The 23217-nt window shown below is 43.8% G+C and overlaps 1 protein-coding gene across 2 annotated transcripts in view; it reads right to left on the bottom strand.

Moving 5' to 3' along the window:
• Positions 1–20279, bottom strand: part of MYO10 (myosin X) — a 224426-nt gene extending 204147 nt beyond the window's left edge. The window contains exon 1 of one of the 2 annotated variants that reach the window (XM_066374157.1): positions 19730–20279. In XM_066374157.1, coding sequence (XP_066230254.1) covers positions 19730–19750 — 21 coding nt within the window. In that variant the 5' untranslated portion in view covers positions 19751–20279. Of the gene's footprint in view, positions 1–6669; positions 6689–19729 lie in introns of those variants that run through there. The other variant, XM_066374163.1, reaches the window with a different exon arrangement.
• Positions 20280–23217: the final 2938 nt, after the last annotated feature.

Raw genomic sequence — 23217 nt, 5'->3', positions numbered from 1 at the left:
TGCTCCTCGGACCCTTATCAGGAAGTCCCCGCCATGGTCACTAGGGGTAGGGTCCCCCTCTCCCCCCCCACAGCCCCACCTCTGTACTGGAATGCGGAGCCACCGGGTTGACCTAGGACTAAAGGAGTGTGAATGAGGAAGGGTCTCAAGCAGGTTTCTCACCCAGGTACCACTGAGGGGGCCAGACCACCCCTTGTTATGGGGGGCCATCCTGTGCACTGCAGGAAGTCTAGCAGCACCTCCCGCTTCTACTCTCATGATAACCCTACCCCTAACTGCAACAGGCAGAAGTATCTGTAAATATAGCCAAACGTCCTGGTAGGGAGGGCAAAATGACCCCTTCACTGACAGCTTTCTTCCCTTTGGACCAGTGGCTATTTCAGGCCCACAGACACCCCACCAGGAAGCAGTTGTATTTGTTTAGTTTTCAGTCAAGCTTTTTAATGAACAGATCAGAAAATAACAGTGCCTCATCACGGTACATTCAGACTACACGCTTCCGAATAGAGATCAGCTTTTGGTGAATTGCTTTTCTATGACATTTGCAGCTCTGACCTGAATTTATCCAAACTCTCGAAGGAAGTGAACTCAACGTGATGACTGACAGCAGCAGTGGCCAGGACAGGACTGTGATTATAGAGGCTGTTTTAAATCACTAACTACTAAGGACCAGATGTCAGAAGTCAGCATGGTCAAAACCACCCTGTCGTCTCTCCAAACTTTCCTCCTCAACCTCCATCTTGAAGCTTTCTGCCATCACTAAGCGGAAAGCTGACCTTCTAAGCAATCGCATCCCCTACATCCTCCTGGATGTACTTCCTGCCGTCGAGGTCCGATCTACCCCTTCTCCGAATCCCTGGGCTAATGTGAAGGAGAAATTATGTACATGGAGGGAACCAGGTCATCCATGATTTCTAATAACCACTTGAAAAAGTCTACTTCCTCCTTTTCTGTTCTTTATTTGCCTCTTTGTAACTTTATTAAATGGTGGAGCCAGGACCCAAAACAGAAGTCAAAACAGGGCATGTATTTATTACACTGCTTCTCAGATGAGAGACAGAACAAACCAACAGAGTAAACAGAAGAAGAGTGGTGTGCTCGCAGGAAGCATAACACAGGCTGGGGGAACCCAAGCCAGAAGTATCAAAATGCTAGAGAGAGGACCAATGAAGCTGCCCCTGATCACTCCGTCTGCCGGTCACAGCTGACCAGTGACAACATTTCCATTTACTGGATAAAGAAAAAACAGAAGGCACAGGATAATTTCACCCATCCTTAAATTTAGGTGGGGTTGTGTGTGGAGTATAGGTAAATCATTTAAAATAATTAAACTAAAAGAAAGTAGAGATATAAAGTGGGACCTGTGTTAAAGCTACCATGCCACTATACACCAAGAAGACAAATAAAAATACATCCAAGCTAGTCTCTCTAAATGTGGGCCTCTTGCCAAAGAGAAATCAGTATGTACATTAGATATATGGATGTATTAAAAATGTATGGACATTAATTTTATACAATGTCTTTTATATACATTTACATAAAAAACAAAGCCACAACGGAATATTATTCATCCATGAAAAGGAACAAAATGTTACATGCTACCAAGTGAATGACACTCAAAAATCTGCTAAGTGAAAAGTCAGACACAAAAGGTCACATAATGTAAGATTCTATTTATATGAAATATTCAGAATAGCTAATATCCCTAGAGACAGAAAATAAATTGGTGATTGCTGGGGCTGGGGGCTGGGTGAAAGGTTGGAATGACTTTTTAATGGCTTTGGGATTTTATCGGGGGGTTAAATTAGGTCATAAAGATGGAGCCCTGACCCAACAGTATTAGGGTCCTTGTAAGAAGAGACACCAGAAGCCTCACTCATGCCCTCAAGCTCACTCTCTCCTCCATGCTGGGACACAGCCACACAGCAGCTCTGCAAGCCAGGACAAGGGCTCTCACCAGGAACTGAATCAGCTAGCACCTGAATCCTGGGCTCCCAGCTTCCAGAACCGTGAGAACGCAAACATCTTTTGTTTAAGCCGCCAGTCCGTGGTATTTTGTTGTGGCAGCTCAGGACAGTTATGATCAAACCCATTTTACAAACAGGAGCATGAGGCACTGATGGGTCACTAGCTTGCCTAAAATCATACATCGGGCAGCAGGCAGCGTGCTTCCACACCTTCCCCTTCAACTACACTCTGTGGGGAGGTCCTTGGTCATCGCTGAGTGAATGTTCAGTGATAAAGTGGGGTGGGGCAGTATGGCATCCAACTCTCCAAACCTCACAGCTCTGTAAAAAATATAGAGTAAACTTTTAACCATTTTCTCCTTTCAAAAGACAAAAATTATCCAGCTTCTATCCCAAGTAAAACATAAGGAATGAGCCAAAAAGACTGAATAACATGGGGATCATCTCAATCCAGTTTCACAAGATAGTTAATATTTTTCAGAAACAAGCTAAAACTAACCCAAAGGAAAATATAAGCCATACCATTGCTTTTTTTTTTGCTCCAAAGTTAAATGGCAGAAGAAAGCCCTTTTAAAAAGCATGAATTTTAGTCACTCAAGTATTATAGCTTCACTATTTAGAAAGGAGCAGCCCTTTTGAGTTCTGTATGGCCCACTCAGGAAAAAACAAAATGTGCTGCATTACTTGTCGACATTTGACAAACTGAGACAATTCAGACATCTACATATCTGGCCTCTCTTTAAAAACTATATGGCCTGGCAACACTGAACCTTAATTTTTCCAGGTCTGTGAGCTACAGTCAACCGCAGTCCCCACCAGGCCCTATCGCCCTCAAGTGGGCTCATTTCACTCACTGTCCTTAGCTACTAGCCACTATGAGCCACTGTTCACAACCCTTTTACATACTGCCTCATGGAGTCTGGGTCTCAACACAGGCTTTAAGAAATGTGTTATTTTGTACATAGTGCCTCCATTCAGAGAAAGCTTTTGAAGGAAAGTGTTTCAATTATTTAATGGGCTTGTCAAGCAGTGCTCTTAATTAAACTTGGCTCAAATCAAAAGGAAAATGAGTATGTTTTCAGGCTAGTCTCGGACATAATATATTGAATCAAATCTTAATTCTGACCAAATGGCAGAAGAAAGCCCTTTTAAAAAGCATGAATTTTAGTCACTCAAGTAACTATTCTATTTATAGCTGCCAGGGGTTAGGGCTTCCTACATCTTTCACCCGCGAACCTACCCCACCACTAACATATGCATACGTGCACGTACACACACGTACACACACGTACACACACACACACACACACACACACGCACAGACACACCCTATGTCACCACCTCATATTGAATTTCAGCCTCCAGCAAGTCAGACTTTTCCCATTAGTTTGGTTTGGGATAATTCCTGAGCTATAGGCACGCTTCCTGGCCAGCTACCCACTGAACACCGGAATGCAAGGAAATTCTGTTTATTCCTCAAAAAAAATAATTGATTCTATCTTCTCTTTGGTGTTTATAAAGTTCACCAGGAAGGAGCTTGCATTTCTCACAGTGTTTCCATTCTTTTGCGATCGATTTCCTAACACAAATGTCAAAAATTGTTGCTTTCTCCCCAGTTATAAAGCAAATGACTTTCATATTCAGAATGGAAAGGTGCTTGCTAAAAATTCACCAAACAAAAAAGGTACAAGCAGCTAGCAATAGTATCTAAAAACTCCTGCCAATTACTTTTAAAAACCCAAACCTTGGGTAATATAACCAACCAACTCTTCTCTGATCTGCAGTAGAGCAGGGAGAGGGCTACATGGTAATTCGGGCAGGAATCCAGGCCATTGTGCCAGCAATTGCTGGTGACATTTCAAACTATGATGTTCTGCTCCACCTTGCCTGGCCATCTGAAACTCAAGACTGAGTGACTAATTTCAAGTTCTGCCTCCAGTATTGGAGATTCTCCTCCTTCACAGGTCTGTCTTTGGAAAATCTGCATCTGCAGGGTGGAGACCCCAGGAAGCAATAAGCCAGAGACAGGAGAGGAGGCCAGGAGAGGCCGTTCTGCACAAAACCATGATCCACCCTGGGCAGTGGCCTAACAGGCTGGTGTGGGATGTGGGGTTGAGTGTGACCAGGGACCGCAAGATCTGAAGTCGGAACAAAAGCAACCCATTAGAACCACAGTACATCTGTACATATTAAAGTTCAGAAAAAAGGCCAGCAAAATCAGAGCTGCATGTAGAGCAGGCAAAAGCAAGCCTACACCTACTTGGGGTGTGCGGGGAAAGTGGGGAGATGAGGAGAAGCTGCCGAAGAGGCACGGCAGAGGGAAGAACCTCCGCAATGCGGGGTGCTCTCTGTACCTCAGTGTTGAATGTTTTAAATGATTTCACATACGGCAAGAAGCAATATACAACACCCAGCCGGCCTGGGCTCCTCACTGGAAGGAGGCACCTGGGAACGTGGACTTGGGCAATAAGGGAGGACAGGAAAGGCAGGGCAACATCTGTTTGGTCCTGACAAAATGATAAAGACCTTAATATTAGGCACCGCTGGAGTCCACTGTGCCGACCCCACCTGCTGGCCACACAGCCACGCTATGTGACTCGGACCCGTAACAGCCTCCCAAGGACCTTCATGAGCTTCTGCTGGGACGCCCGACGATGCCTGTAGTGCCCATTTATAAAAGAACCTCATGATGATAGCCAGCATCAGTAACCCTATACTCTCGCAGAGTAGCCAGCAAAAGAACTATTCAATAGGTCCCATGACATCTCGGGCCCAGTGGTGTCCGAGGAGGCCTATGTGGCCCATCTACGTCATTGTTAATTCTGCAGCCTTGATATTTTTGCTGAAGCTACTATTTTTGTTTTGCCCACTTGCAATACTGAGTTTGTAGCCTCAAATATGTCTTATATTTGAGGGATCCTAGACAAAACACACCCGCAACTGGGTACACAAGCCATGAAAATAACCTTGAAATATGAACGTTGCCCAGTGTGGGATCATACAGCCCTAAGAAAAGTCCAAATACTTGATACATTCAGTGTCAATCTTCCAGACTGGCAATCCCCCTGGCCGGGAGAGTTGTGATAAGCTCCTGAGATATCAACTCAGAAGAAAAAAATGAACACAGGCTCTGAAGTCAGACAAAATAACATGGAATCCCATCTACCAGCTGCGTGACCTGACTGTTACTTAACCTCTATTAGCCACAACTGATCACCTCTACAGAAGATTAATCATACTTGCTAGCATGCAGAGGATTCAATGACATGATGTCTACAAAGGGCTTAGCAGAGTAAATGCTACTGAGTGTCTCATAAATTATTATTGTTAGTTTTAGAGGTTTATAGTGTCTAGATAAATCTTAGGGACATTTCAGTTTCACCAGTTAATCAATGGTACTTCCTCGGTGTCCTCTGGTGCCCCCTCCACATCATCATGGTCTCAGGAAGGCAGAGGTGGGAATCCCACTTGAACCCAGATGTCAACTTTAGCACAGCCTTAGTCTCACACATGCCAGGCCCATCACAGGTCCCTTGGCACAATTGAATCACACTGAACTCAACGGTGGTCTTTAACAAGTAGAGAGCTGTGAAGCAAAGAAATCATTCACCATATTCGAGTTTCTTGTTAATCTGAATTAACTAAGCTGGTAAGCACTCGGTGCCAGCCCCTTACAAGCTGCATGGCTTGGGCACAGTTGTTAAGTCCTAGCCTTGGTGACAATGTCATAACTGAAGCCTCATTACCAACCGATCAAGCCCAGATTTCCATCATGAACCATCTGAGACCTTAATTCCATGTCAGGGTCAGCTAATGCCCAACAAATTATCCACTTAAATTAATTTTATGTCAGCAGATAGAAGAACACTTTTATTCTAACAAATTAGATATCCCATTTGGAGTCTTGCAGAGTTCATTTAAGTGATTCCCAGTCAATAAACAAAGCATGCATGTATGATACAACAGTTCATCTACAGAAAGATGTCTCATCTACAGCATTTTATACGTTAGAAAGCAACAAAGTTATTGCATCTGACTTTAGATCCAAAACAACAACAACAACAAAATGTTTTGCCTTTTCTTCTGGAACTGTAAGTGCACAGAATAGACCTGTTTACACTGTGAAATGGATATTATTACAGAGGACACACACCAGAGGTTTGTGATTGTGTGATCTACAGAGAAAACCCTGTAGTGTCACCTGCTAATGCTGACTGTTGGAAAATAAATTTTGAATATCTGTCCCCTTCCCTCAAAAGAGCAACAAAGTCAAAAAACATCAGATTAAGTTTTTGTCCCTTTTTGTCCTTCAGCTAGAAGAGAAAATCAAAGGTGAGGAGAAGCATGGGAAGAACTCACTCCTCCCATGATGTACACTTCAAACACCTTACAATTTTATATGTCAGTTATATCTCAAAAAAGCTGAAATTAAAAACAAACAAACAAACAAACAACTCCTCAGCCACCGAGTAATTCCAGGAACTTTAAAACAAACCCAACTTAACTTCTCTCCTGCCTGAAGGTTTGGGGAGAACAATGAAGGTGAGAACTTGTAAGTATTCTTCCACTTATCTTCAGCAAATGAGAGTTCCACTTGCTGATTCAACAGCCTTGACCAAGCTTTCAGTGACTCGTTACTATGGCTCGCAAGAAAAACAAGTGCTAGGTAAAAATTAAGCAGAAAGAAGCAGCACACACTTACTCATCAAAACTGAGAGAAGTATTCAATAGCAAAGAAAAGAGAAGGTGTGGAGTTCGCGGGTCAGGTTTCACTTAGCCTCAATTCCAAGAAGTCATCTCTTGCTTCATCAGGATCCGTAACCAGAGTGCTTGGTAATTAACTAAAACAATAAATGACAGGGAAGGTCCAGAGAGCACAGTACCGATCTCCAATGCTGGCCCTCTGGCCTTCTTCCATCTCAAACACACACCGGTTTCCCGGTGCTCTGTGACAGAACCTGTCCAACTGTCTACTCCAATGCTGTTTTAGGATAAGTGCAAGCTCATTAAGGAAGCCTGGAGAAAAATTACTATATCCCACTATATAATAAATATTTTATTTATTTTTCTGTAATACTACAGAAATCAATTTTGGAATAAATGTAACTAAGATATAACTATAGATTTAGATAGATAATATAGTTAAGCCATAAAATATAATTTTCACCTGATGACCCCCTCACTGTTGCCACCACCCTATGCCTGACTCAAATTAGGACACTGTCAGTGGTTTTAGAAGTCTGGGAGTTCATCAGAAAAATCCCCTGTCCATTCAGTCCTGTTGAGATACTGATGGATGACAGGAATATCTTGTTACACAGTTGCTAAACACCTCAAGAAGTCTTGGCTCTAGCAAACTCCAATATCCATTTGCTCACCTGGCTAGACCATATGGGGCTGTAACATGTTAGGGCTGGGACATCGGCAGCATTAACCATGCAAAAGTCATTTTATTTCACACAGTTTCTACATTGGGGAAAGAGACCAAGAATAGGAAATATTCTAGTTACTACCGTGATGAACAAGAGTTCAAATGCACCACGCCTGAGCAAATCTACCTCAAATGACTCCAGATATAAAGTCACAAGTCAAAAAATATTTTAACAGTATTTAAATCTACTACAAAGAGTAAACAAGGAGGGCCATAAGAATCTGGGCTCTAAACCACCATGAGACAAAGTATTTTATCATGCAAATATTGTTAGCCTCTTTCTTTCCTCCCTAGCGAGAAGACAGGGACACAAACAGAAAGGGAGAGAGATGAGAAGCATCAGCTCGTAATTGTGTCACCTTAGTTGCTCATTGATTGCTTTTTCATATGTGCCTTGACGGGAAAGGGGAGGCTCCAGCTGAGCCAGTGACCCCTTGCTCAAGCCAGCAACCTTGGGCTCAAGCCAGCGACCCTTGTACTCAAGCTGGTGACCTCAGGGTTTAGAACCTGGGTCCTCAGCATCCGAGGCCTACACTCCATCCACTGTGCTACCGCCTGGTTAAGCTGATATATATTTCTTTAATGCTTCAAGGAGAGGACCTGAAAGGAAATTTAGGGAGTGAGAGGTAAAACACCAGGAGGAGGACTCACAAAAAGCCTTCGGGCAGAGGGTACAGCTGGATGCGAGTATTCTAACTAAACCAAACAACATATGACTTGAATGATAAACAATGATTTAGAGTTTGGATTCTAAAACTTCAACACTAAGGAGTGCTTCCCATCACCGAAAGAGATGGAAAGCAATTAAGAGGAAGAGTGAAAAAAGTACCAATGAGATCCAAATGTAAGCTGTGGCCACTAAAGTGTGGACACAGCACAGAGATTCTCAACTGGAGCCATTCTGTGCTTCCTTCTTCCCCAGGGAACATTCGTGATGTCTGCAGATATTTCGGTTGTCACACCTGAGGAAAGTGAATGCTACTAGCACCTAGCGATTTGATTCAGGGATGCCGCTCAACATCCCACAATGCACAGGATAACCCCCAACTACAAAAGATTGATCCGGCGAAATGTCAACAGTGACGAGGTTGAGAAGGCCCAGAAAGAAGACACACTTGTCCAGATCTGAAAAATCTAAGGCTGAAAACTACCAGAAGGCGGAATACCTTGGCCCTTCGCCCACATCATTAAAAGAAGAAAACGTGGGAGGAAATAAAGAGGCAAACCTGCATAAAATGACATCATCATAAAAGATGTAGCGTTATTTGCACCTAGCACTCAACACTGTTATTTCAAAGTTCATGGAAAGATTTCCTGGAGGTAATTAATTAGAATAATAAGCCTTAAAGTCAAAACACATATACACACAGACACACATAGACACAAACATACCAGTGTTTGCACGTGACCCAAATCCCTACCATTAGACCCACTACCACATAATTGCTGTGGCCCAGGGTTAACTCCCAAGAAGGACACTTGCAATGCAAAGGAATGAAAACTAAAAGGAAAACCCACACAAACAATACTCTAAACAAATGGCCAATGGCTCCCCAGGCAGCACAAAGCTGCATCCCTAGAGTGTGCTTTGGCCTTAAATGAACATTAGCAACCACACTGGGATTTTCTGGGGACCACACATAAATCAAGAGCCCTGCTATTAACTGTAAAGAATGCCTCTCCGCTCCACTCAGACTCAAAGAAGAACCTAACAGTGGACACAGAAATCTGGTATTAAATGTTAACTTCCTTTGTGAAACAATGCACGTCATTAAGAGCCTAACAAGAAGTTATGAAATCTCTCATCATAAATACATCATGACAGGGTGCCTCAGCTGGGCCTGCAGTTAAGCCGCACTGACACATCTCATAAGACTTTTGCTGTGGAATAATAAGTAAAAATGAACAAAACCCTTGGATCAAACATCTCCACGCCCAGAAGAAATAATCAGACAAGTATGCAATGATAAGCAAGAATGTTTGTGTGCGGTCTTCTATAAAAGCAAACAAAAAGAAACTACTTAAAACGGTCATATAAATGATGATACCTGCCCAGGAGGAACGGGTTGGAAGCCTAGAACTGGACACCTAGGTCCCTTTGCCTTGGGCTGCAGGCACAAAGACAAAAAAAAAAAAAAAAAAGAGTAAACAGAATTTCCTCGAAGAGTTAATCATGGTCTGAGATGAAAAAGAGATTAATTTTGAACTTGTAGTAAACAGGAGTTATTTGATATGAACTATTGCTTACCATTAATAATATTAGTAAAGCTTCCCCATACCCCAAACAATGATTTTGGCTATTTTACTTTTAAAATAGAGAAAACTCTCAATTGAAAAGGAACAAACCTGAAGCATGCAAAACAATGAATATTTCAAGAAAATGTTTAAAAATCAGTTTAAGGAAATAAAAACGTTTGTGTGATAAGGAAGGAAAAAGTCACACTCACACACACACACACACACACACACACAATCCCCAATCAGATTTTTATGAAGATTATTTTATGGCCAAAGTGCATTAAGGTATCGTCTCATCTGAAAACACATTATAAATAAATCAACTTCTGTGTTCAGTTTTCTTTATAATATGCACAGTATTGAAAACTGTGAAAAACAATTTTAAAAATATTTAATTGGCCTAGAGACTGTTTTAAGAAATGGTGAGATTCATGTTATGTCAGATTAGCCTGACCAGGCAGTGGCACAGTGAATAGAGCATCGGACTGGGATACGGAAGATCCAGATTCGAAACACCGAGGTCACCGGTTTGAGCACAGGCTCATCTGGCTTGAGCATGGGCTCACCAGCTTGAGCTTGGTTGCTGGCTTGAGCCCTAAGGTCACTGGCTTGAAGCCCAAGGCTGCTGGCTTGAGCCTAAGGTTGCTGCCTTGAGTAGGGGGTCACTCACTCTGCTGTAGCCCTCCAGTCAAGACATATGAGAAAGCAATCAATAAACAACTAAGGCTGCAACTAAGAATTGATGCTTCTCATCTCTCTACCTTCCTGTCTGTTTGTCCCTATCAAGTCCCCTCTCTGTCTCTGTCAAAAAGAAAAAAAAGTCATGTCAGATTAATGACAGTGACAATAAAATTAAAAAATTTTATTCATCTTGCAGTATCAGTAACTTACCAAATGCAGTCCTATTTATTGCTTTTCAAACCTAATTATCGCTATGAGTTTTGTTGACAATACCAGTAACCAGCCTTAGGCTTCTCCAAACTAAAATTAATAACAATAATTTAAAAAATCTAAGAACCACAATGACTCAGGAAAGGTTTTTTCCTTCGGCATTCCTATCTGAAAATCGTCATCATAGAATTATTGATTTTTGTGAAATATGAGCAAGAAGAATAGATTTATGGCACACATATATGGAATATATGTCTATTATTCATGCAAATGTCACTAGCCCATCAAAAGGATAGCCAGACATGTAAAATTATAATTATCTTCATTCACCTTTGATAGTCTGCTGACTTTCAGCAGTAAAAACCGTAGCTTTAAACCTTTTTCAACTGTGTCCTAATGAAGGGATATCTGTCAAGGTAGGGGAATAGATGAAATATTAGTTACCAGTTTTTAAGCTTGAGTCATAACTTTTAAATATTTAGATATGTGATATGGGGCTTGCATTTGCACTCCTGCCCGGGTCCTAAAAACGACAGCGGCTGCCTGTACACGTGTAAGTTTCTTGACATTTAAAGCTTTTCTCAGTCAACTCCTAAGTGTAAAACCATTCCAGGTGTGCTTTTACACAAACATATACAAAGGCATAGAAAGCATATACCACGAATCACTAAGAGTAGGACCCAGGGAGCCTGGCCTGTGGTGGCGCAGTGGATAAAGCATCAACCTGGAATGCTGAGGTTGCCAGTTTGACATGGGGGTTGCCCGGTCAAGGCAATAGACAATCAATCTATGAACAGCTAAGGTGAAGCAACTATGAGTTGATACTTCTCGAGGTCCACCACCTCTCTCTGCAAAATCAATAAAATTAAATTAAAGAAAAAAAGAGTGAACCTAGGGAGTTTTTGTCTTTTGCTTATGGCATTTTCTAAATTTCCTAAACTTGATGCATATTCTTTGCAGAATTAATAGAAAAATGGCTTTAAAATGACAAAAAAACCCCAGCATATCTATTTAGCAAAAGCTTTTTTTCTAGCAAAAACACTTTTAACTCTAAATATATCCTTAGTAATCTAACTTAAATATCTATAAAGCTAATAAAGCCCCAAAATGTATGGTAGGCCACACACATGAGTATATAGTCTACTAGACAAACTTCTTTTTAACGGAATTTTAACAAAGTAGATATCACAAACACAGACTCTTTTTTTTTTTTTCATTTTTCTGAAGCTGGAAACAAGGAGAGACAGTCTGACAGACTCTCGCATGCGCCGGACCGGGATCCACCCGGCACGCCCACCAGGGGCGATGCTCTGCCCATCCTGGGCGTTGCCATGTTGCGACCAGAGCCACTCCAGCGCCTGAGGCAGAGGCCACAGAGCCATCCCCAGCGCCCGGGCCATCTTTGCTCCAATGGAGCCTTGGCTGCGGGAGGGGAAGAGAGAGATAGAGAGGAAAGCGCGGCGGAGGGGTGGAGAAGCAAATGGGCGCTTCTCCTGTGTGCCCTGGCCGGGAATCGAACCCGGGTCCTCCGCACGCTAGGCCGACGCTCTACCGCTGAGCCAACCGGCCAGGGCAAACACAGACTCTTTGATAGAAGTCAACCTCTCTTCACAATGTCAATGGATACTACTCACATGTTATTTAACTGATCCCCTCCCTCAAAATGACATTTAAAAGAATTATGGGTTCTTTTAGGACCCAATGTTGGGTAAGAGACCAAGTAAAAAAGCTACATTCCAACATCTCATTTTATCTTGGCCTCTAAATCACAGACAAGTAGTAAAGACAAATGTGCCTACCCCAAAGTACAAAAATTCAACCTTGCCTATCTTTTCTAATATAAAAATTATCACAATGTGAAATGCTTTTATACTGAGGCGATTTTCAATCCTGAAAGCAGCTACCGATGCTTGGGTGAGGGCAGAGGTAGGTAGGAAGTACCCCTCCCAGACGCTGCTCCCTGGTCCAGGCTGTGTTTCAACAGACACATCACAGCTTGGCCACTAGAACTAGAACACCTTTTCCTGTAACTGGCAGAGTCGGATGATATGCTGATATGTAACATGAGATGCCAGGTTGAAATCGAGGACTCGTTTCTTACTTTTGGATGGTGGAGACATTTTCTGAAAAGCCCTTATTAACAAGGACGCCAAATATTTCATTCAAGGAAGGCTCTTTGAGAAACAATCCTCTCTGCTGTTATGATCACTTCACGAGTATTAATAAGCTAACAAGTAAAACACAACCAATATGGGGAAAACTTGGGAAAGTGGCCAGAATCTTTCCTCAGAAAATTCTTGGCCCTGGCCAGGTGGCTCAGTGGTAGTGTCAGCCCAGCATATGGAAGTCCCAGGTTCAATTCCCAGTCAGGGCACACAGGAAAGGCACCCATCTGCTTCTCCACTCTCCCCCTCTTATCTGTCTGTCTGTCTGTCTCTCTTCCTTTTCCTCCTCCTGCAGCCAAGGCTCAATTAGAGCAAGTTGGCCCTGGGCGCTGAGGATGGCTTCATGGCCTCTGCCTCAAGCTAAAAAATGGCTCCAGTTGCAATGGAGCAAGGGCCCCAGATGGGCAGAGCATCGCCCCCTAGTGGGTTTGCCAGGTGGATTCCTGTCTAGGCGCATGTGGGAATCTGTCTCTTTGCCTCCCCTCCTCTCATTAAAAAAAATAAATAAAGGAAGAAGAATCTTGCCCTGGCCAGTTGGCTCAGCAGTAGACCATGGACCCAGAGTGTTGAAGTCCCAGGTTTGATTCCCGGTCAGAGCACACAGGAGATGCGACCATCTGCATCTCCTTTCCTCTCCCTTCTTTTTCTCTCTCTCTCTTCCCCTCCCACAGTCATGACTCATTTGATTTGAGCATGTCAGCCCTGGGTGCTTAGGATGGCCCCACAAAGCCTCCTGTTGTGAGCATGGCTCCAGATGGGGGTTGCCAGGTGGATCTGTTTGGGGTGCATGCAGGAGTCTGTCTTTATATCTCCTCTCCTCTCACTTAAAAAATAAAGGGAGAGAAGATTCCATCAGAAAACCTCAAAGAGAAATACTCTAGTAATTGAGCATTAGAATTGGGGAGAAAAATGAGTCATCCAACCCTCTTTTAATAAAATAGGCAACTTCTCAAAAACCCAGTTTTCCAAGCACCTTCTTACACAAGTCTTCCTGCCATCCTCATAAGATTCGGGCCAGCAGCTTTAGAAACTGTGTTTTACAAGTAAACAGAAGACACTTGTCTTTCCCAAGTTAAAAACCAAATAAAAATTAGTGGCATATTCAAAAGCTGATTCACATTTTCCTGCTGGGCTTACAGTGTTTCTGGGGTGTGGGTCACTTGTTTTCCCAAACTCAATGCTGTTTTCAACTCAAAAGTCATGTACTAACTGCCTACTGTACATGGCACTTTGCCAAAGGGCTAACGACTCCAACAGGACAGGACAGAAATGCATGGCCAGGATGTGAGGAGCAGAGGCTCTGGAGGTAACCTGTCTGGGTTCAAGTCCTGGCTGTCATTTTCTAGCTGTGTGACACTGGGCCAATGACTTAACCTCTCTGTGCCTCACTTTGTAAAATTCTTCACAATTAATGAAAAAAGTTATGAACATCTCCCCTCCCACCATAAAAATATCTGTACGTGAGGGCAAAATAAAGGCTATACAAGGACAGAACCCCATCTTTAAGGATCTCTCAGTACAAATGAGGTAATAAAGTCTATAAATGGGACATTTAACCTATCAAGGCTGTTGACTCATTTGTGAAGGGGGGAGAAAGAAGGTATGCAAAGTCTCTAGCTAACAGAAGTAAAATTTCCTAAGATGACCAGGACAGAAAGGCAGAGCCAAGTTCAGAGCAAAGGGAGCAGGGGTCACCGTGAACTAGACCTGTCAGTGGTGCTTTCAAAAAGGAGCTGGACAGGCAGGCCATCTGATCCTCAGTGAGGGCGGCACGCACAAAGGTGCTGGAGCCGGGCTGGGAGGGGAGCCTCTGGAGTTGAAGTCATTCGGGCCAAAGAATGAAGAGAGTCATAAGATCAGACGGCCTGGAAAACCGGACTCAGGAACGTGACCTTGATTCTGTAAGCAATATGGACATGCTTTGGACAAAATTCTGGAAATACAAAACCTGCTGGAAGCGGACAGGTTGAATGGAAGCAAATTAATAAATGCAACCCAGCACGAGAACTGACACTGGGGGATGTCTCTGAGGCCGAGGCCTCCCTGCAATGTTGAGCACCGGGATGTCGTTCACCAGAGACAGCCACTCATCCTTAGTTAGTTTCTAAGTTACTATAACTAAACTCTTATTATGACTCATCTATCTACCGCATGCTAAGCACTTTGTAAATCTTATCTCAAATTCACCCAAAAACCATGCAATGGCAACCCTACTATGCCCATTTACAGACCAGAGAAATAAAGGCCAAGAAAGTCAGGTAACCTGGCCAGGCTCCCACAGGGGGGAGGGGCACAGCCGGGCTCCCAGAGGCCAAATCTTTTCTACTTTTAAGGAGTTTTTCCTTCTGCCTAGGGGCTTTCAGGCACAGAAAAGTCTTGCCAAACTTAATGTAGACATCATGCGATGCTTATTTTTAAATGCTCCCTGCAAATTGATGACAAGAAAATGTTACGTAGCAGTTACCCTGAATGCAAAGTTTTGAAACTGCTTCACAGTAAGGTCCCCTCTCCTACCAATCTCAACAGAAGAATACATTCAAGTCTCCTGTCCTTATAGGTGATGCCACTCAAAGCCAGAGGCTCTGGAAAAGCAAATACTTCACTTACTCCCTGCACCATTCCGGTTCATATGAAGGCCCTGCCCACGCCAGTTTGTGCCCGATTCTGTGAGAAGTAAGAGCAAGAACAGCAGGCCACGTGATATGGGGGTAGCGGCCCCTCCCTGCGCGTCCTGGCCGCTGACATCAGAGCTCCCTGCTAGCAACAACTGTCTTGCTCACAGCTGCTCCTGGGCTTTGCTGTTCCAATGTGACAGTGGCCAAAAAATGTACTTAGCAATAGAAATCTTCACAGAGTATACAGAAAAGGCAAGACAAATACTTTAACTCCAATGTGAGAAAAAGCAAATGCTCTGACTCTATTATACAATCCTCAAAAGCATGGGCTTCAGGAGTAGGTGGAACGGGAAGTCCTCAGAGCTTCCCCTCTACCTGGGAGAGATGATGGGGGAGGAGGGAAGGTCCTGCCAAAAATAACAATATTTTTTTCTTTTACCAAAATAAGAAATATCAATAAGCTCTAAAACAAAATAAAATATGATTTAAAAAATACAAGCTGCCTGACCAGGCGGTGGCACAGTGGATAGAGCATTGGACTGGGACGCAGAGGACCCAGGTTCGAAACCCCGAGGTCGCCAACTTAAGTGCAGGCTCACAAGCTTAAACGTGGGGTCACTGCTTGAGCATGGGATCATAGACATGACCCCATGGTCGCTGGCTTGAGCCCAAAGGTTGCTGGCTTGAGCAAAGGGTCACTCACTCTGCTGAAGCCCCCCACTCAAGGCACATATGAAAAAGCAATTAATGAACAACTAAGGAGCCACAGCAAAAAATTGATGCTTCTCATCTCCCTTTTTATCTGTCTCTGCCACCAAAAATAAATAAATTTTTTTCAAAAAAAATTGTTAAAAAAATAAATAAATAAATAAGCTCAAGAGCTCTCCCCAGCTTAAAAAGTTAGTTGAACAACTTCAGGTAACAACCAAACCCATGATCCTGACCCAAACTGAGTGGAAAGGATGAAGGTGCTTCCACTTATCTTCCAAGCCGAGTTTGTTCCAAACCAGAGTGAACCAGGCTGTAAGAAACAGTGGGCAACAGTCCAGCTCTACCTAACATTTATCCCTTAAAACATTGATACCTACACTTCCTGTATCTGTATTTATGAGTATATTTTGTGTACATTTTACATATGCTGAAAATCAAAGCATTTGTTTATGTCTCATTAATAATCCTCACAAGATCTTCCGCTTGATCAGCCATTATGCCACACCTATTCCTAAAACAGAAAACAGTCTTCATGAATTCAACTGGTAGGTACTTACTGGCCCCTGCAGTGTTCTAAGCACTGTACTTGGCCCTGGGAACATACACACAGTGTCCACTTCGGAATATCGACAAATGTGCGCACAGTAGTCTTCTCACTTCACTGTTTGAGACTTTTCTGCCTTTTTTTTTTTTTTAACTGCTTTGGTTACATATAGCAAAACTTAGTTGCTGCCTGAACTGAACTTAACAACTTACCTCCAAATGGTGAAAAAACAAGTTTTCCCGGGAGTGCACACAATTGACTCCAGAGAAGCCATAAAAATCTAAGGCATGCCATGAAGAAACAAACTCCATCAGGGAGTGTGCAATGTTCCATTTCTCCAGTCCCAGGATACCTTTTCACATCAGTAGCCATCAGCTGAGGGACATAAGCCTCGTGGGCTTCCTGCTGGCCAGGCCGGCAGGAAGTTGTCTGATGCTACTTAAAGCAGGCCCTTGCAGACGAGAAGGCTGTGCATGCGACACGCACGGGAATTCAGTCCACGAGGCAACGGCTTTGTGGGTGTAGTTCAGTGTTCTCAGCTAGCAGTGATATTGTGATATTGCTCCCCATAGTTCATTTGGCAATGTCTGCAGACATTTTAGTTGTCAAATTAGGAGGCTCTACTAGCATCTAGTGGGTAGAGGACAGGGATGCTGCTCAACATCCCATATGGCACAGAACAGCCCCACTAAAACAGACTAAATCGGCCCAAAGTGACAGTGATTCAGTTTGAGAAACCCTGGCCCTGCTCTAAGTAGCAGCCGCTAGTCACAGGTTACTTCTACTTCCTTAGTACTTGACCATTCATACATGAAGCTAACACATACAAACAGCTGGTTCAATGTTTGTTTGTTTTTTCTCAGTTGTTACCATTAGCTTCAAATTATTGTCCAATAAGCAATAAGTCATTATGCCTAAATCACAATGGGAAGAGTTACCAAACAGGACACCACTTAGTGATAAGGAGGCCCTACAATTTTGCTGTCCTTGGATACATATTATCTCCATACTGATGTTTCTACTCTAACAGGACAGAACAAGATCTGTTATAGGACACTAAACTGAGAGACAGGACCTATGATATAGGTGTTTGTCTTCAATTAATACAACTGTGTGTGGCCAGCCTGACTGGTGTTGCTTGCCTCCACCTTAGGGGTAGAACTTTGAAGGTTGATTAGAAATTCATTAGAAAATTAAAATTATAACTTTAAATAAATAAAAGTGTCCCTGAAATGAAAACGTCACCAGCAACAGAGGAAAAAGGTTCTGTATTCTATATATAATAAGCTCTTCAACCTTGGGCAAATGATTTAACATCTTTGACTAAAATTCTTTATCTAGGAAATGAAGGAGATGCGGTGATGATCGCTAAAGGCCAACTTCAGTATTATATTAATCACTGAAATAAAATCCAACAACCAGGTTTCCTTACAACGAACCAAGGTATAGTGTAAGGAAAAAGTTTTTCAACCAGGTAATGTAGGGGGCAGTTTGCAGCTGTCCCATGTTATCCTGCAGTTCCCCCCACTTGCACTAGGGGGTAGAGTTCTTCCCAAGGGGAGGCCACAGACCTCCTGTAGTCCACAGACAGGCTGCATGGGGACTGGGACCCCAACAAACCCAATACAAATTCTATGTCTCATCAAGGGATCCAGAACAGACAGAAACAAAGACAAAAAAAGTTAAAAGAGTTAGTGTCCTGAAAGCAGAGTCTAGGTTTTCTTACAGATACTGTAAATACAATTAAACAAGCCCCCTGGTCTTTAATCACTGCTTAACCTACACTCCTGCAAAAAGTTCTGATGTTTTCTTACAGCCATGAAGTTCTATGGATTAGAAAACGCTCCAGTCTCACAATGATAGATTTCATTCTTTAAAAAAAGTAAAAATACAAATTAATGGGTGATTAATTGATGGATGATTAAATTCCTTTCTAGCTCACCTCTCACAGAGAATATGGGTATCACATGTGAAACGCCACTTTGAAAAAACTGGGTGTTACTATTACACAAGAACATATTTCTCACTTTGATCATTATAGTTGTCTACCTGGGCACCCAAAAAGCAGAATGACTTGTATTATATTCAAGTAAGTCTGATAAAGCAAACTGGGGAACAGAGGCAACCCCCAACAATCTAATTTGCTGGACCATTCCAAAACTGTTCTGGATTTACAACACCCCCCACCCCCGCTTTCAATGAAAGTCACATCAGACTCCCTTAAGTCAACTAAGTTTACTCTGAGCCACTTCAAACCTCAAACTTAAACAGAATTTATTAAATAAACACAACCAAGAAAGGAAAGGGAGCCAAGAAACCACAGTAACTCTGGGTCGCAGGGGGGAAAGCGGGGGTCTCAAGTCAAGGATTTCAAGTAACTGGTGTCGCACCCTCAATGACCCTAAAAGGGGCATCAATTTAATCTTTTAAGATAGCCATTGTCTGCCCTAAATCGGTTCCTTTACATTCAAATTCAAAATCTGCCAAGAGCAGTCAGCACAAATACATAATCTTTTGACCCATCTTCTGGAATGAACTCAAACCCTAAAAGAGCACTTCTTGGTGAGAACTGAAGCTAGACTCCAAAGGTTCGGCGGGCAGAAAAACACGGTGAATGATTAAACTGTCGCCTTCCCCGCTTACACTTCATTAAGCCGTCTCCCCTGGAAGTATTTGCATCCTTCTCACAGGAAGCCCGCACGTTTTGCAAAGGAAATACCAGACCTTTCTCGGAGAAAGGCACGTCCCGGTTGAACATTTTATTGCGCTTCCTACACCCAGGCAGTCGGGCAAGCAGATGTCCTGGCCGGGCCCAGCCGCCGGCTGCATCACCTCACGGGCGCCGCGGGGACACCCGTGAATCAGCCACCCACGCAAAATGAAGCTCACCTTCGCTACCTCCCCGGGCAAAGTGGAAGCGCGGGATAAAACAAAACCTGCCTCGGCTTACTCATCGGAGTAATAGTTGTCTAAATTGGGGTGAGGCGGGTGATTTCAGGCACCTCCCGGGAAGTTTCGCCCTCTCGGGCTTAGGAAAAGGTACGGGCTGGCGCGCGGCGCGATGGGCAGATCCCTCCCTCCAGGTCATCGAGACCAGGTCCGGACAGGAAGGGAGCCCGCGCCCTGTGCTCGGAAAGCAGCCCGAGCCGGGCCGCGAGGGCACTCACCTCTGGGAAGAAGTTGTCCATTGTTCCAGTGCGTTCCCCAACTTGCCCAAGTCAGGCGTCCAGCTCGCGGAAGTCAGCCCAGCAGAAGGTCCAGGGAAACCATGCGTGTTACGGCGCGACTCCCAGGAACTTGAGCCCGCGGGGCTCCCCCGCTGCCATCGCCTTATCCCCTTCTCGTCTTTCGCACCTTTTGTTTGCCTAAACCCAATTCTCTAACTCATCCGTCCCAAACGCAGCCTTTGTCTCCTCTTCCTCCAAGTTCTTCACTTATGGGCGCAGCGCACGCGAGCGGAGAACAGCTGGTGGCACATTCTTCTCCTAGGCTGGGGGAGGACGGCCGGGGACTTGGGAATGCGCCCCCTCCTTCTGACCTGGGGCCGGAGGCGCTGGGCGCGAGCAGAGGGGACAACAGTCAGAAAGCGAGCCCGGAGTTTCTCCCCGCGCGAGCGCCTAGCCGATGCGTATACGGGAGCCGTGGCTCTGGACGCTCACGGCGGCTAAGTGCCTTGCAGACAGGAGCACACGTCCCGCCTCGCTCCGCTCGCCCGGCCACGCCTACTCCCCCTCCTCGCCCCGCCCCTCCAGGAGCCCAGCCCTCAGCCAACCCCGCCCCGCGCTCCTGCTGAGTTGGGAGCAGCCGAGAAGGCGCGCCCCGCCCCACCTACCACCCAGGTTCCGCCCACTCCGCGCCTAGGCAGCCCCAGGCTTCACGGCGGGCGGGGAGGTGGGGTACTAGCCGCTCTACTTCTGTCCGCTCCTCCCCACCTGGGGGCAGGCAGCAGGGGTTCACTCTTCCCTCTGGTGTTAGAGACCAAATAGTCTCCCGGGAGGAGGGGTTGGGGGGATTCTTTTGTGTCTTTGATCTCTAGATGACCCTGGAACCCGCTCAACACGGATCTTATTAATGCAGCTCGGCAGATGAGCGACCCCAGAGAAGGAAGCGCGGTCTGCGGAGCTGCCCCGGCTGTTGGGCCAGATCAAAGCGGAGAACAGAGGCTAATCAGAATTTCTGGAAGCTGCCTTCTCGTGCTGAGTTTCTCTCCTGCAGTCAGGTTAACAGATGTTTTCATAACCGCGGGGAAAAGTAGTTTTGTAAACTGGAAGAGGACGAGGCCAATTGCACCCTTAAAAATAGAATCCTTTTCTGAGACCTAAAGGAACCAGAGATAAAGTCAGGGGGATGAAGGATCAAACCCGCTGGGTACTGAGTCCTGGTTTCCTATACAGCAGGTCCTCAAACTTTAGCACAGTAATCACTTGGGAATCTTATTAAAATGCAGATTGGAATTCAGTGGGGCGAGCGGTGACAATCTGTATTTATAACAAGTCCTCAAAGGGTGGCATCTGGTCCTGTGCAGGTATGCAAACTGGAGCCTGTCTTTAGTGTAGAGAAATACGGAACAAATGATTAGAAACTTCTGTAACACTTTTTAAGTGCTACGACGTCCCAGCGCCTGATTGATGGACTCTTTGAACCAAATATAAACCAGTTTGGGCATTGTCAGTCTGGGTGGTGAGTCATATACTTGGCACAGCAGGGGTCTTGTAGTGGTACCTAGCAGATTGGAAAAAAAAAAAAAAGAACGACTGGTTCTTCACCACAAATAGTTTGAGACACGCTCTCTAGAGTATTTGCCAACTGCTACACATTTTTAGAAAGTAAAGCCAGTGTCATCTTCCAGTGGCCAAGCCACTCAGTCCACTTCCAGCTCCATCTAACCACGGGTGCGGCTCATTCCTAAAACTGTTGAGGAAACATCATATAGTAAGAGGCTTTTCATTGGCATCCTACCCATCTTCTGTTAGGAAAATGGAAGCTCCTCTAGAAAGGAAACTGTGCTTTAAAATTTGTATCCCCAGTCTTCCTCAAAGAAAGAATGGTTCCTTGTGTGAAAATCCAAGCACGTTTGTAACCTATATGAGAGCAGTTCTCTGGCATTGTTATCATTTATTCACCCACCACCCTTTGGAAAGAGTCAAGGTATAAATTAGTGGTGTTGTGCTATGCTGTTGCCCTGTTTCTCAGGTTTACACACTTTAGCCATTAAAGATTGCTTCCCAGATTGCAAGGAAAGTTAAGATAGAGCCAGGATAAATACCAGCAATCCCAGGCACCAGCCAAAGTGCTTAGTCAAATGAGTCCTGCTGCCACCTGTGTTCAGAAATGGGAGTAGAACAATTACAGTCATTATGATATTAATCTGTACAGGACATCTTTCAAGAAAAATTACTAGGCAGCTTGTTGAAGTGAATGGGTGGGTGTGGCATGGTTCCCAGCACCAGCCCAGGCAGTGATTGATGTATTGGGCTGCCTTGGTTAAGACCCTTTCCAATATTGGCTCATCAATTGTAACAAATGTACCACACTAATCCATGTTAGTAATAGAGGAGACTAGGGAGAGGGGACAGTGAGGAGGTAGATAGGCACCTTCCCCTCAATTTTTATGTAAACCTAAAACTGCTAAAGAAGAAAAAAATCAAGTATAATTTTTTAAAAGTCAGTTTCCTTTTATGAAGTTATAATTACCCCCCAACTTGACTCATGAAGAATTGTGAGCCATATCCAATACATAAGGGTTGAATTTTATGGAATTATTATTTTTAAAAGAAGTTTATACCACCTTATCGAAATTCCCTGGGACCGTTGTTAAAAAGAGAAACAAAAAATATGACTCTTAATTTCAGGGGTGGGCTGGGTGCCTAAGAATCTGCATGTTAATAAGCACCCACATAGGTGATTCTCAGTGTGAGAATCACTGCTTTAGGTTTTCAGATTTTCCTTATAAACGCACATTCTCAAAAAGAAATGTGTAAAGATAAACTGAGCAGTAAGACTACTTGCAGAACAAACAGCAAAGTATATGTTATTTTAAACATTCTAAATAGGGCATCTAACTGTCGCTATTTGGGTTTGATACATTGTTTAAAAGAACTTAAATTTAAAAGGCTTTGACAAAATTGGGTAAAGTCTGGGGAAGCATTTTAAATCAATAGGTTTCTAAGAATATCCACTTTTGTTACCATTGCTAAAAAGTTAAGTGCTTCCCTTCAAGGATCTGTGTAACCCACTGGTCAAAGCCTGCCCTCTGAGTAATAACAGAGGCTGGAGAATGTTAGTGCTCTCAGGCAAAGTTCCTTCTTAGTTAACTTAGTCTCAGACACCATGCTAAGGGAGTTTTATATTTTCAAATTAACATCAGCGAAGCTTGATTTACGTTCTCTTATTTAGTTGCATAAACTGATTCACAATTAACGAAAATGTATTGTAATATAGATGGGACCATTTTGCTGCTTTAAGGGAGAATTATGTATGCGTATATGTGAATAAAGTACCATAGTCTTCTTGTTTTTGTTTTCCACCACGTTTGTTTTTAGTTAAAATAGGTTGTCTTAACTTCCTTTGTGATTCAAATTGAGTTCCTTTGTTGTTATTCTGTTGCTTTTGAGCAGTTCTTAATCTGGGTGTGTTTAATGTGTAGAGCCCTTTC

Source organism: Saccopteryx leptura, chromosome 1, assembly GCF_036850995.1.
Source record: "Saccopteryx leptura isolate mSacLep1 chromosome 1, mSacLep1_pri_phased_curated, whole genome shotgun sequence".
In the NCBI taxonomy this organism is placed as follows: Eukaryota; Metazoa; Chordata; class Mammalia; order Chiroptera; family Emballonuridae; genus Saccopteryx; species Saccopteryx leptura.
The sequence above is the reverse complement of the archived record's forward strand: the minus strand, read 5'-3'. Positions and strand labels throughout refer to the sequence as shown.